Source organism: Chionomys nivalis, chromosome 24 (genome assembly GCF_950005125.1).
Source record: "Chionomys nivalis chromosome 24, mChiNiv1.1, whole genome shotgun sequence".
NCBI classification, from domain to species: Eukaryota; Metazoa; Chordata; class Mammalia; order Rodentia; family Cricetidae; genus Chionomys; species Chionomys nivalis.
Window position 1 is genome coordinate 15602601 of NC_080109.1, and position 15100 is coordinate 15617700.

General features: G+C 43.7%; 1 protein-coding gene across 10 annotated transcripts in view; it reads left to right on the forward strand.

The window, feature by feature from the left end:
* Positions 1-704: 704 nt before the first annotated feature.
* Positions 705-15100, forward strand: part of Plch1 (phospholipase C eta 1) — a 144585-nt gene continuing 130189 nt past the window's right edge. For all 10 annotated transcript variants that reach the window (XM_057757008.1, XM_057757010.1, XM_057757011.1 and 7 more), the window contains exon 1: positions 705-1048. In XM_057757008.1, the coding sequence (XP_057612991.1) occupies positions 1006-1048 (43 nt within the window). In that variant the 5' untranslated portion in view covers positions 705-1005. The remainder of the gene's footprint in view (positions 1049-15100) is intronic.

Here is a 15100-nt window from a genome sequence, read left to right on the forward strand (position 1 = left end):
TTGAAAGCAAGACAATAATAAATTGCTTCCGCTCTATCAGCCTCGGAATCTGTCTAGCAATGTATCTCTTCAAAGAAGTTGATTAAGTTTCAGATATATACTTTAGGGAAAACTGTGCTGCAATAATAGCTTGTTCACAAAAAACTGATTTCTTTAGACCCATGCTATTAACTCGTTTATAGGGGTGTGATTTCTTTCCCCCAAGACAGGGACATAGCTCCCACCGAATAAACATTTTGAGACTATCCTCTTTCCTTCTAATTTGGAAACATTCCATTCATTTTTGTGATCATTGCTACGGTTGTGTGGAACAAGGAAAAAAAAGCCTCAACCATTTGAACAAATGTGCTCTTGTCCAAACCGGAACAAAAGTAGCCTACGGTACAGAAGATGGCATGCGGATTATTTCTTAATGGGAGCATTTGCCTCTGATGGAGTGATGTTTGCTTCTAAGAGCGTGCATGTAGTCCGTGTGTGCGCCTCTGTGTGTCTCTGTGTGTGCATGTTCATTTTCTGCATTCAGCCTGCGTCACTCCTATGGTAATCAGTATCTCTCAGTGAGCCCCGTAGGTGAGGAGGGTTTCTTTGATGGCTAAAGACCTCCAGTTCCCAGGCATTAAATGTGCATACTGCCTTCAGGGCGTTAAGCCCTGCGCTCTCGCTAAGCATGCAGGTCTCATAGCCTAACTAACCACAGCGCCTGCATTCCCACAGTCGCGGCAGCCACAGCAGATGCTTCCTTCCACTGTGCTTCTCTGGCTGCGCTGTTCACTTTAGGACAAACTTCTGCAATCATCTCATGGATTTATTTTCCCTCCATTATAAAGCCTGGACTGTGAAGATGTCATCATGCCATCAGGGGCAGCATGAGCCAAGTTCTTGGGGCTGTTAAGGATTTCTCTGCCTTCTCCCCGCCCCTCTTGGAGATGTGTAGCAGAAAAAGGCTTTGCCTTTAGAGAAAATTTTTATCGCTTTGGCCAATAATGTGTAGCAATATTAAATTTGATGGCAGACCTTGAAGTGTATAAAAACTTAAGTCCAGAAAAAGGTAAGACCTATGCTGCTAGTTTTAAGGTAAGTTGATAGCTTAAATAGTAAAAGGTGGCAAGCTTTTCTTATTTTCACATTAAATTAAAGATTTATGTGATTGTTGATTGACGTATTTGAGATACTATACTTTAATCTTAACTGAAAAGGTATTTTTGATTGGGTCAAGGTGTTTGTTCCTTGTAAATGTGTATTTGTACAATGGCAGTTGTGGTTGGTGACAAGTCATGCATCACTGTAATATAGTGCATTATTATAATAAAGTGGTCTGTGGGACAATAATGTGGGGTCTTGGGTTATAGCCAAGGACTATAAATCAAGGACACAGGCATGTTAAAAATGTCTTCTGTTTGATGCAAACAGTAGGTTTTAATTTCAGTGTTGTCAAATCGTATTCACTCTGAATCACGATGAACAGAGTCCTATTTTAACTTTCTACAATAATCCAGAGGGGTGGTTTCTAATATGTGTCCATTAAAGGCAGTCAGGCTAGGGGAAAGAATTAGCTTTATAAGATGAAATGGCACGCGTGCTCCACATAGATAAAATGGAAGCAAGACCCACGTATTGTGCCTGGAGAACCTGTCGGCTCCAAGAGCTCTAGGAAAGCATCCTAAAGTATGAATTCGGAACGGGGCATGTGAAATGTGTGGGGACTGCTCTTGTATTGAGAGAAGAAGCTGCTGCCTGCTCAGACAGCACAGATGACATGTCGAGCCATGTCTTCTAAGCTCATCTTCAAGTTGCAATGCGTGTGTCACCCAGGTCATTGAGGTGCGTTTCTTCCGATGTAACTTTCCTGAGCCAGGGCTCCCTTTGAGAACCTGTCTGCAGGTTGTCGCTGGCCTGCGGAAGCCACTTCAGCGTGCTGTGCTTACAGTACAGCCCCGGTCATGCTGTTCATTCAAACACAGACACGGTACCACAGGTGATTTCCTTAGTATCCCTGAATTTTCCGAGTCTGGAAAGCAACCTCTCTCCAGGTATAGAGAAGGATTTAGTTCCCTTGACAGAGAGGCCGTGACAGTGATTCCCATGTAAAGTTGTAGTGTATGTGTTCAGAAATCTGTTATGTGCCGAGTGCAGGACTTAGTGGCTTTGTGTAACACCTTGCCAGGATTACGTACTTTATACTGCCGTGGAAGTAACGAGAAAAACTTCCCTTTCACCACATATGGGGTTTCTAAGACTGAAGTCCAAATAAACTCTCGTTCCTAAAAATTACAGAGATCTGAATTATCTTTGCCAGTTATATATAAACTTTAAAAGATAAAATAAAATGTCACTCAGGCTAGGTGTTCTCACATATAGATAGTCTTAGTAATTTTTTTTAAATTAAGCTTTTCGGTGTGTTATATAACAGGTTTTCTTTGATTTATTTTAATAATCTATCTTCATTGGGAAAAAAACTCTTCGCTGAATCCATCCTGTTTTTAAATTTTTCTCTGTTGGTAGCAAGGCCATTTTTTTTTATTCTTTTTTACTTAAAATTTCCAACTGCTCCCCGTTTCCCATTTCCCTCCCCCTCCTCCCACATATTGCCCCCTCCCCCTGTTCCCCTCCCCCTATCCCCACTCCACTTCTCCTCCCCCTAGTCCACTCCCCCTCCCTCTCGATACTGAAGAGCAGTCCAAATTCCCTGCTCTACATGAAGACCAAGGTCCTCCCACTTCTATCTAGGTCCAGGAAGGTGAGCATCCAAACAGGCTACGCTCCCACAAAGCCAGTTCATGTATTAGGATCGAAACCTAGTGCCATTGTCCTTGGCTTCTCATCAGCCTTCATTGTCCGCTGCAAGGCCATTTTTGAAGAACTATTTCTTATAAATTCCAGACCAGTTTTGACAAGGATCTCCTAGGGGTATGCAGAGTGTGTAACGCTGATAGAGTTTAAATCTCGTGACGTCTAAGTTGTATTATTGAATAATGACATCAGTGACGAGGCTCAGTTCACTGGGTTCCAAAGTTGAGAAATTTTCATTCACAGGCAGAAAGATCGAAGAGACCCCAAGTTTTGGTGGAACTTGAAGCTGTCTTATTAAATGTAAAATGTGGATTTGTACATTTGTATTTTTAAGTATATTTGTTTTACATTTGTATATTTTATGTAAATATATTTGTATTTATTGCATGCTTAGAAAATTATTGCTATATTAGCCTCAGATTTTGGTTTAACCTGCTAAATCTCCAAGCTGGAGAATCATCTCAATGGTTTTTCAAACAGGGCCTCATTGTAATATAGAATCAGACAGAGAACAGCTTGAGGCAGGTACAGCTTGTTTTTATAAGCTCAAGATATCTATGATCTTACACTTCTTCTTTTAGCAACAAGACAACAGAAAACTCCCTTACCCTTGTGGAGTGATAAGGAGGGTTATGGTGCAATATCTCTAAAAGAACTGTAGACAGAGAACACAGTATCATTAGAAATTGGGATAATAGGCAACTGGGGAGATGAGATGGTTCAGTTGGCAAAGGTGCCGACTGCCAATCTTGACAACCTGAGTTTGACCTCCAAAAGTCACATGGTGGAAGGAAAGAAACAATTCCTGGAAGTTGTCTTCTGATTTCTACTCATATACTATTGGGTGCATGCGCGCGCGTGCACACACACACACACCCATACACCCCCCCCCGAGAAGTAGGGGGAGGGTGTAAAAAGAAATAAAGAGATAAGAATCATGTCTATCTCATCTACTTTAATGGACAGGAAACCGAATTCATCCTGGGGGTGTCAAAAGCACTTTGACCTAGAACTTGGGTACCGTCTGCTAGATCCCCCTGTGGTTCAGTAGCTTGCTTGCCAACAGTGCACTCTGGGTAGCATGCCTTACAAAAGGGCAGATGTCCGTGTTGGAGCAAGTCTTAGGTTTCTGGAGTCAGAATCAACCATAGCACTGCTACTCTGTCATAAAGAGAAATATTAGGCACAGATGCTACACGGGCTTTTTTTTTTTTTTTTTTTTTTTTGCACACACAGAGCAGATCTGCAGCTGGACCTGAGCCCTCCAGTTCCTATCATGTATTATAACTGTAATACATGTATTATATTAGCCCTTCTATTCCTGCCCTTTCCACTTGTACCAATTGTTGGTTTTTAGGAGATGTGAGTTATTTTGATATTTGAGATATCACTTATATTAACACCGTTTAAGCTCTCAGCCCCAAACTGCTGTTTAGGGAGCGGGGAGAGGAGCACCTTAGCGAATTCTTGACACTCTTTACTTTTAGTAGCATGCCGGTGTCTGTGTATGCGAGTGCAGACATGTGGGCATGCCATGGCACACATGTGATTCTAGAGGACAATTTCCAGGACTTGGGCCCTCTCCTGTCAATTCGTGGGATCCAGGGGCTGAACTGAGGTTGTCAGCCATCAGGCAAGCACCTTTATTTTCTGAGCTGTTTGATCAGCCCCCTTTTCCCCTTAAATGTTATTTGTTATCTTATAAAATTATTAACTGATAATAGTGAATTTGTGCTATCCATAGGGACACGCTGAGTACTTGACAAGGTACTGGTTAGGGACATGGAGATTAATCAAATTATTTGCCCTTACAGTGACCCCTGATCCAGTACACAGGCATGCTCTTAGCCCTGTGATAGAAGGAGACCTTTTCAGAGGTTCTTGAGTGTGGAAAAGTCAACGCAAGATTTTTTTTTTTATTTATTATGCATACAATGTTCCTTCTGCATGTATACTTTGCACCAGATCTCATGACAGATGGTTGTGAGCTACTACATGGTTGCTGGGAATTGAACTCAGGACCTCTGGAAGAGCTGCCAGTGCTCTTAGGCTCTGAGCCATCTCTCCAGCCCAAGGGGTTTTGAGCTTTAAAAAAATAAGGAATAAGGAAGATCACAGCAGGTGGCTAGAAAGGGTTGAAGTTTGAGGAGTAGGGAAGGCCAGGTATCAGAATAAAGATACCCAGGTAGAGTTTAGTTTTAGAAAGAAGCCTGAAAGCAATTTGGAGCCTGCCTTAATTAGGGCAGCTGTCACTGTGATGAAACCACAGGACCAAAAGCAAGTTCTGAAAGAAAGGGTTTATTTGGCTTACTCTGCCACATTTTAGTCCATCACTGAAGGAAGTCAGGCAGGAACTCACACAGGTCTAGAACCAGGAGGTAGGGGCTGATGCAAAGGCCATGGTGGGGTGCTGCTTACTGGCTTGCTCTCTCTAGCTTGCTCAGCCAAGACCTCTAGCTCAGGGATGGCATCACTCACAGTGAGCTGGGCCCTCCCCCATCAATCGCTAATTAAGAAAATACCCTACAGGCTTGCCTACAGCTGGACCTTATTGATGCATTTTTTTAAAATTGGGACTTCTTCCTCTTGGATGATTTCAGCTTGTGTCAAGTTGATGTAAACTTTCCAGCCCAGGACCCCATTGTGGGTGGAGTGGATTGGCAACCAGCTGCCCCCCTCTAGAGTTTAAGAAGAGGCAAGGCCAGGTGTTAGAATAAAGCCCTGGTAACCCGGGGTAAGGAATTCAGTTGTTTTTTTTTTTTTTTTTTTTTTTTTGGCAATTTAAGGTTTTGAGCTGAGGAGAGATATTATCCTTTTTAATTAGACAAATCCATCAAGTCACTTCACAGACAGCCACGTCCCTTCTGCCATTTCACTGGCCACCTTTCTGTCCCTTTAACACTTTGCTGCACTCTCATTGCTGTGCTGGGATTGAGCCAGGCCCTGCAGCCTGCTGAGCGGATCCTCTGCATCCCCTGTGTCCTGTTCTTGCAACTAGAACCCTTGTCTAAGACATCTAATGGCCATAGCTTTCTCTTTGCCTCTTTAAAGTCCTCCTATAATCTCTCAGTGTTTTCCATTCTTCTGTGCTCACAATTATCTTCCTGTGTTTTGATCACAGGTTGATTTTGAAAATTTGATTTCAAGAGACAGAGTTTACATCATTGTATGTGTCATTTGCATACATCTTATGCCCACAGAGCAAAGTAGCTAGCTAAATTACTTAAGGAATGGTATTCCTTAGAGGATGGTATGTAAGGAAAAGGATGGAGATTTCTACAGCAAATGATAAATCAAGTTCATTATACAAATTTGATAAGTAGCACTCTTCTTGATACCTCTGTGAAGTAGGTGTGGTTATTATCTTTGTTTCTGAGATGACAAACCTGACATGTGGGCACACAGAGAGAGAACCTGAACTTTCCCTAGGTCACACCATAATTGGTGGAGCTGGCACTTTAATCCTGTTGCCTGGCTTTGTAGCCTGGGTTTCCAGTCCCTGTTCCTGTCTTCGGACGTTGCTGCTTTGTTGGAGATGTAGACAGCTGAGAGCCATTGACTGTGCTCTCTGTAAAATCTTCCCCGTTCTTTTGGTTTTGGTGGTTCAAGGTCTGGTCATTTATTTGTTCCTCTAGCCATGAATAGGGGACGTTGAGCCTATTATGCGTGATCCTAGAGAAGCTAGTTAAGAAGGTGAACCCAAAGAAAAACATTTAGGCGATGAAAGGAGACAGAGACAAAGACCCACATTGGAGCACCGGACTGAAATCTCAAGGTCCAAATCAAGAGCAGGAGACAGAGCACGAGCAAGGAACTCAGGACCGCAAGGGGTGCACCCACACATTGAGACAATGGGGATGTTCTGTCAGGAACTCACCAAGGCCAGCTGGCCTGGGTCTGAAAAAGCATGGGATAAAACCGGACTTGCTGAACATAATGGACAATGAGGACTACTGAGAACTCAAGAACAATGGCAATGGGTTTTTGATCCTACTGCACGTACTGGCTTTGTGGGAGCCTAGGCAGTTTGGATGCGCTCACCTTACTAGACCTGGATGGAGGTGGGTGGTCCTTGGACTTCCCACAGGGCAGGGAACCCGGATTACTCTTAGGGATGATGAGGAAGGGGGACTTGATGGGGGGGGGGAATGGGAGGTGGTGGCGGGGAGAAGGCAGAAATCTTTAACAAAAAAAAAAAAAAAAAGAGTGTTCAGTCTACAGCAAGGCCCCTGAGCTTTCTGAAGTATGGTTGAGGCTTGGAATGTGAAAATTCAGTCTGCTGAGCAGCAGTTTCTCTGGGTGGGGGTCAGGGTTTGACGTCTCATCCTAAATTTCCTTCAATTCCCTGGCTGGATCTACACATGCCAGCCTGGAACACTTGCTAGGGACTGATGTGGTTACTCTAGGCTTGGCTGGACAGCCACTGGTGGGCTCTCTGCTATGTCCAGCAGAGCCACAGGATGTCATATATATATGCCTGACGGTCCCTTCAGGTGACTGTATTTTCAGAACTCATTTAAATAAATGCTTCTTCCACCAGAAAAAAAAAAAAAAGACTTTTTGACTGAACTCAGACTTAGAAACACTCAGAGGACAGACTACATCTCTTGGCAATCTGTTTCTGATGTTTTTCTTTGACTGCCTTCCTTCTCTTGGTCAAAGTCTAGCACATCCTTCAGCCTTCTCATTATTTTTCTTAGCGCATTGTTTCTTCAGAGCAATATGTTGACATTTGTGTTGCAGGACACAAGATGTTGAATCATGGATGGTTTGGTCTTGGGCTTCTTACCTTCTTTGTTTAAGAGCTTTCTGACAGCATATTGGCAGACATCATCATCTTTAGAGAGACTGAAGAGCTTTAGAATCCTGCTAGCTCTTTTGGGTCCTAACCACCAAAGCACAGAAACATCTGTCCATTTGAGCTGGGCATAGTGCCATATGCCTTTACTCCCAATACTTGTGAGGCAGAGGCAGCAGATCTCTGTGAGTTCTAGGGTGACATTATCTGGGAAATAAACAACAAAAAAAAATCACCACATTGAGAACACTCGGATTGGCATTCCCAATGCATCTTTGAGCTGACTTGCACTTCCTCTCTCCAGTTCCTGGTCTGTAACAAGAATTTCCTTTACTCCAAAACGAGCATACTCAGCCGGGCGGTGGAGGCGCACACCTTTAATCCCAGCACTCGGGAGGCAGAGGCAGGCGGATCTCTGTGAGATAAGAGCTAGCTTATAAGAGCTAGCTCCAGGACAGGAACCAAAAAGCCACGGAGAAACCCTGTCTCGAAAATTAAAACAAACAAACAAACAAACAAACAAACAAACAAACAAAAAAGAGCATACTCTGCTGTGGGTCAAGACACTTTGCTTCATGGGAAAACCTTCTTGTCCTTCCCACTACTGATCAGACCACACACTCTTCCACTCTTCACCAAGAGCCTCAGAGATATGTCTGCAGCCATGTGCTTCTCTGGAAAGTGTGACGCTTGCATTCATCTGACTGGGAAGAAGAGATTCAGCTTCATCCTTACATGGAAGACCACCGAAGAGGTGCCATGAAAAAGAGCTCACTAGGATCTTGTTAAAGACATCTCAGCTTTTTCTGTGGATGCCTTCTTCCCCACCACCAAAGATTTGCTTGACATTCTTTTGAATTCACATGCTTGTTAATGGGCACTCCCTGAACGGGGGGCAGGAAGGCACATAGCGGGTTGCATAGAGTTCTGTGCAGAGAAGCAATGGGGTAAAAATGAGCAGGATGTGGATTTTCGGTATGCCTCGGGGGACTTTGACTGACTTTGAGAGACAAGAGGGAAGATGGTAAACTTTGGAATAAATAGGTGATATCAAAGGAGTACTTTAGGAAACAAAAATCTAAAAGCACAGAGAAAAGCAAAGGCAAAAGCTGAGGAAGGAGCCTGTAGTCGACTGGAGAAATTGGTCTGGGCATATCAGGGTCATGCACCCTAGTCATTGAGGCTTTGACAAATGATCCATTACTTCTCTAATTACAGTCCACAGAGCAGGAGCTACCATGAGTGAGCTAGAGTTACTTCAGATGTCACTTTGAAGAATGGTAAATGATTCCTTCCATTGATCTGTTTAAAGGCGACGTCACAGTAATTGAGGTGTGTGACATAAGGCTTTTGCCTAACCCAGTGACCTGTTGCTTCTTGTTTTTCTCTAAGATTGATGTATCGTCTGTCTATCCAGGGAGTGTGGACAAAGACAAAATCGAGAGGCCATGTAAGTGGGCCTGTCTCATCCTCACTAAATGTAGGTTCAGAGATCCGTGGAGAAGGGAAGTGACACCGGAAGGGCAGGTGTGACGGGACCACCCTGCCATTTATTCCCTTGGTTTCTTTTTGAACCTTTTTCTCTAAGCTCATCCATCTCCATGCGTCTTTTCAATTCATTATTTCATTTCAAATATCTGAAATTGTACCCCATTAACCAGGAAAGTGAGGGAAGGCAGTAACAGAAAGCAGAGTAAGGCGCAGTATACGGGGTGCAATGGGTCTTCGGGAGAGGAGTCTTGGCTCTTATTTATTTACCGCTTAATTCGCAAAATAATGAAAATTTGGCCAGACCTCCCCTTATCCAGGTGTACCCTCCTTTGCAGCCATTCCCAACCCCTTTTGTATTCTCTATCTGCTTAAATCCTTAAATGTGTTTCTTCTCAAAGAAGCAGTGGATATAAGAGCAACCTATGCACCAGGGGATAAAGGGAGAATGTGACGGGTAGAGACTGAAGCCTCTCCGTTTCCCCGTGCTTGCATGCCTCTCTCTTTCTCTCTGGGCATCCGTGTTCTTGTCTCATGATCTCTCTTACATGGGCTCTTCTATTTTTTGCTGTTGCCTTTTCACTAGATTTCTCGGTCTATATTATTTGGTCATAAAAATAAAATGTAGTGACATTTGGTTTATAGAACTAAACGCAGATCCATGAAGGTAATCAGTAATTGGGGCCACGCTGGCTTTGAGCCGAGTTAGCTGTTAAGACCTTGGAGCCTGCTGTCGACTCTTTGTGAGCAGAAGTGGGTTGTTCTTAAGCTGTGTCTAGTCACTAACCAGAGCAAAGTGAGGCAGATAGTGGCAGGCTAGGTAGCAGCCCTGAACTGCATGAGAACAATGGTCTAGTTACTGTTCTATTGCTGTGAGGAGACACCATGGCCAAGGTAACTCTTATCAAAGAAATCGTTTAATTAGGGCGTGCCTACAGTTTCAGAGTGTAAGTTCATGATCATCATGTGGGAAGCAGGCAGACAGGGTACTGGAGCAGTAGCTGAGTGTTTTATATCCTGATCCAGAAAGAGAGAGAGAGAGAGAGAGAGAGAGAGAGAGAGAGAGAGAGGACCCTCAAAGCCCACTCCCAGGGATACACCTCTTCTAGCAAGCCCACACTTATTTCAATGAGGCCACACCTCCTAGTCCTACTCAAACAGTTCTGTTAACTGGGGACCACCCATTCAAACTTGTGAGTTAGTGGTGTGTGTGTGTGTATGTGTGTTCATTCCCACTCAAATCACCATAGCAACAATCCGATGAAATCTGAGTTGATAACTGTTGCTATAGTGTTACATCCCTGACACACATTCTCTTTCTGTTTACTGGGTGGCATGACATTTTTTGTTTAAGTGTGTGCAGGGCGGGGGGTGGCACTGGGGTTGAGACCCGGCTAAGTGAGCACTCTTCCTTTGTCTAGTGCTCAGTACCTCGTCCTTCAGACGATGTCACTTCCTTCCACCAGCAACATAAGCTGTCACTTTTAGTCTTTGTCCTCCGAGTTTACGGGCCTTGTCTGTGCTTCATCTCTTCTCCTAATTTTGACAACCAGCCTCAGGTTTCTACTTGTGTGTCTTCGTTAAGTCTCCTCTTGTACCTGCTTGTTTACCTACCTTTGGTGTAGTCCAAACCAGAAATAAGTCAGGCATGTGAGACAGGAAAAACCTCCAAGGAAGCGGCAAATTAAGGCAGTAAATTAAAATTTAATTAGCACATAGGCTATTACTTAGTATGCACATATGAAGAAACAGATTGTTCCCTCAGTTCTGACAATCCTACTCATTCTGCAGTGCTCAGTACCCTATGAGGAGAGTCAACATCGGGCCATTTGTACCAACCGCTTTCATGTGAAGTCCTTGAAATCCACAAGTTATTCTGCTTCTTATCACTTAGCCTAATTGTATAAATTAAACGCAGGTCACCTTATTAATGATAAAATTTTCCAGATCTGCTGTAGATTCAACAGGGTGAGTGTTTGTTTAAAAAAATGCAAGGGAAGTAGGCTAAAATATGGCTTGATGGTGCCTTTATATAGGCTTGGGCATGTTCAGGGTGGTGGGCTTTCGCCATGGTGCTTTCAAAGACGCAATGAAGGCTGGAGATGTGATGTAGGGGTAGGACGTTGCTTAGGATGTGCAAGACCTCGGGTTCCAATCGCAGCACTGAGAAAGTTCAATAAATGAGAAGCAGGTTATTTTGCTTTATCGGGCTGGCGGGAGGTTTCTAAAGAGCGACAGTGTTGGCAAAGAGCTGGGGAAATGGGCACTTGTGTGCGCTGTTAGTCTGGGTTAGAATCGGCTTCCCGGAGAGCAGTTTCATAGGCCAGCCTTTGGTCTAGCAGTTCTAGATTCTGCCTATTTGTCCTGTAAAAGGACTTCTGGGAAGACACATTAGAGGAAGCAAGAAAAGGGTCATAACCTCAATGATGAACTCATTTTTAACAGGTAGCACATCCATACCACAGTAAGCAGCACAGCCACAAGGGGGATGGAGAGATGCAGATGCTGGGAGAAAGTGCCTACGCTACATTCAGTGGAAAATATTATACCAAATTCCCATTTTTCTTGCTGCTTAAAGATAACGTAAGCTCAGGGGTATACAGTTGGACTGTGGTGGTGCATGCCCTTAATCCCAGCACTCGGGAGGCAGAGGCAGGAGAATCTCTGTGAGTTTGAGACCAGCCTGGTCTACAGACAGCAAGGGTTACACAGAGAAATCTTGTCTCAAAAAAAGGTTTATTATAATACTAATAAAACCTCAAGTTAACATTGGTTATCTTTTACCATGGACTTTTTTTTTGTGATGCTTTAGATAAGGGTCTGTGTTTCAGTGGCCAGGTACCAACTGCTTACCGTGTTAACTTTCTGATGCAGGTGTTATGAGTTGGGTAGTTTTATCAAAATGGTAAATCAGGGGCCCAGATTCCTACTCTCTTATGACTCTGCTGGGGTCAACATATGACTTACATAGGTAGAGCCTAGCAGTATCTCCTTTTCAGCCAACTGCAATGAGATAGACAACGGGGGATCCCAAAAAGCAGATTTTAATGAAGAAATTTTAATGCATGAGCCCCAATTCTACTGTCCAGCACCTAGTCAGATGCTGTGATGGTTTAAATGACATTCATCCCCATAAGCTCCTATGTTTGAATACTGTTGAAACTGTTTGGGAACGATGAGCAGGTGAGGCCCTGTTGGAAGAGGTGTGTCCTGGGAGATGGGTTATTCCCACTGTGCCTCTCTCTGTCTCCTGCTTGTTGATCAAAATGTGACCTCTCAAGCTGTTCCTGTGGCCATGCCTATGTCCCACCATGATGGACTCTTACACTTTGAAACCAGAAGCCCACAAGTGCTTTATTTTGTTTCTTTTAAGTGTTTTATTTTATAAGTTGCCTTGGTCATGACATTTTTGTCTCAGCCACAAAAAAATTACTAAATCACGTGGCCACACCCAACCTCAGAAGGCACCTGGGAAATATACTCTGGCCCTGAACCCTGTAGAAGAGAAACATGCAGTACTCTCTGTCTTGAAGTAGAAGCCCAGATCCTTGCTCAGTTCTTACATAAACCACTTTATTCATTCATCACGTATCTCTTGGCTTCAGAGGACACACGTGAGACAGTGTATATAACAGCTTGAATATGTAACAGTATACAGAGTGAGCCAGCGTGCATAAACAAGTTCCACAAACTGTAAAATGTTACATGAGCACAGGGAGTTTTGTGACAATTTTTCACGGTTTTAGTTTTTAAAAGATTTACTGTGCATAAGAGTGTGCTTGCATGTATGCATGTGTGCCTCATGTGTGTACCTCAGGTGTCACCTGGTGCCTCTGAGGGGCAGAAGAAGGTAATGGGTCACCTGAAACCAGGCTTACGGATGGTTTTATTTTGCTGCCTGTGTGCTGGGAATGGAACCCAGGTCCTCTCCAAGAGCAGCAAAGGCTCTTAACTACCGAGCTATCTGGTCAGCCTGTGTTTTATAATTTGTTGAATTATTTGATTGGTAACCTTGACCAGACATTGGCTAACAGTGTCCTGTGTGTCAAATCTGGCCAGCTGGCATTTTTATAGAAAGATTTATTGGAACGTAACCATATTTAATGGTGAACATATCTGCTAAGTCTCTTTTTGCTCTGCATTCACAACTGAGTGATTGCCATAAGGACTGTATAGGCTGGCCTGCCTAGAACATTTGTTGACTTTTGTACTAGACACAAGTGTGCGAGGTTTTGTTCACTTGGTCATTAGCACAAGTATCTGAGATACAGCTTGGGAAATCTTCAGTGAAGGGCTAAAATATCTTTCTGGAGCTCAGATATTATGCAGCTGGGAGGTAATTTTAATAAAGAGATGTTTCTCTCTGGTGTGAGTGAGCACTGAACATTCACTGCTCTCTGAATAGTCAAGTAGCCGAGATAATCAGGCACCCGAGTTTAACACTCGTAGCTGAATCCCTTCTACCGCGTTGCCTTCGCCAGAGTCTCTGTGAGCCCGAGCACTTGCTCTGCCTTAGTTTTACAGTTGGAGCAATTCTCAGACCGTAGGGCACATCAATGTCTAACTCATTACGGTTGGCGGCTATTAAGAGAAGAGTGCAGAGTGAAAACCAGCTGGCTGAGGACTGCTTTCGTATTACAAGTGCACCGTCTTGATCATGTGTGCACTTATGCGGCTAGTTTGAACATCTAAGAGTAAAAGCAATAATGCTACAAGTTTGATAATTCTTCCCCTAATGATGGGCAAGCTGTTAGCATCAACCAGCAGTACAAATGTAAGATTTGGCATGCAGAGCTAGGAAGACAGTGTGATGGGAAGGATGTTCACTGAGCTAACGTTTCCTGACTTACTAGGAGCTGCTGGATATCATAGGTTATATTGGGCACCAGTGATGAATAAACCATAGTCTCTGCTTGGTCAAGGCATGTACAGGTTAGTGGGAGAAGATACCAAGGGGATGTGCAGGCCTTCTTAACTGCTCAGAGATAGGTTTTGTTAGGAGATTTTATTTGTGGTGTGTATGTATGTGTGCATGTGGGTATAGTTGTATGTTTGTGTGAATTTGGTGTAGCTGTATGTATGAGTGCATGTGGTGTAGTGGTTTGTGTACATGTGGGTGTAGTTGTGAGTGTACGTGTGTGTGCATGTGGAAACCAAAAGTCTTCCTCTATTACTCTCCACTTTATTTTTTGAAACAGTCTTGTTCTGAATGTAGCACTCACCTTTAATTGGCTAGATTGGGTGTCTATCAGTCCTTAGGCTCCTCCTGTCCCCACCTCCTAGTGCTGGGATTGCAGAGATGCCTCCTCCCCGAGCTTTGCACATGAGTGCTTAGGGGTCCAAAGTTATGTCTTCAAGCTTGTGCAGCAAGCATTTTATTTTTATTTATTTATTTTTTTAAGGTTTTTCGAGACAGGGTTTCTCTGTGGCTTTGGAGCCTGCCCTGGAGCTAGCTCTTGTAGACCAGGCTGGTCTCGAACTCACAGAGATTCACCTGTCTCTGCCTCCCAAGTGCTGGGATTAAAGGCGTGAGCCACCACCGCCCGGCAGCAAGCATTTTATTTGTGGGATGACCTCCCCAGCCCTAGAGATAGTATTTCTATAGACATTAATATCTGAAATTGTAGCCTCTTCCACTGAAATAAATAATCCGAATACTTTATCCAGCACATGGATGGTAGGGGGAGAAGAGCCGATGAAAATGGCTTTAACAATTAACCACTGCTAGAATTGGGTCAGGATTTACTTTTCTGTTCACAGTGTTTGCTACCCAAATGTAGCCCCGAGAAGCAGTTGTCTAGATGTAGCCCGAGAAGCAGTTTTCTAGATGGATCAAGTCAGGTCACGGAAGAGCTGCTTTTGCAGATCTGCTCAGCAAACACTTCAGTGATTTTTCTCTTGCCTTTTTGTTTTCGGGAACTCACGTTTTAAAAGGATGGAGGCAACAGGATGTGTACAGAAATCCTTTTTAGGATTCAGGCACCGAGAATATCAGAACACTATTCCCCCTGAGAAGCGTGTAGA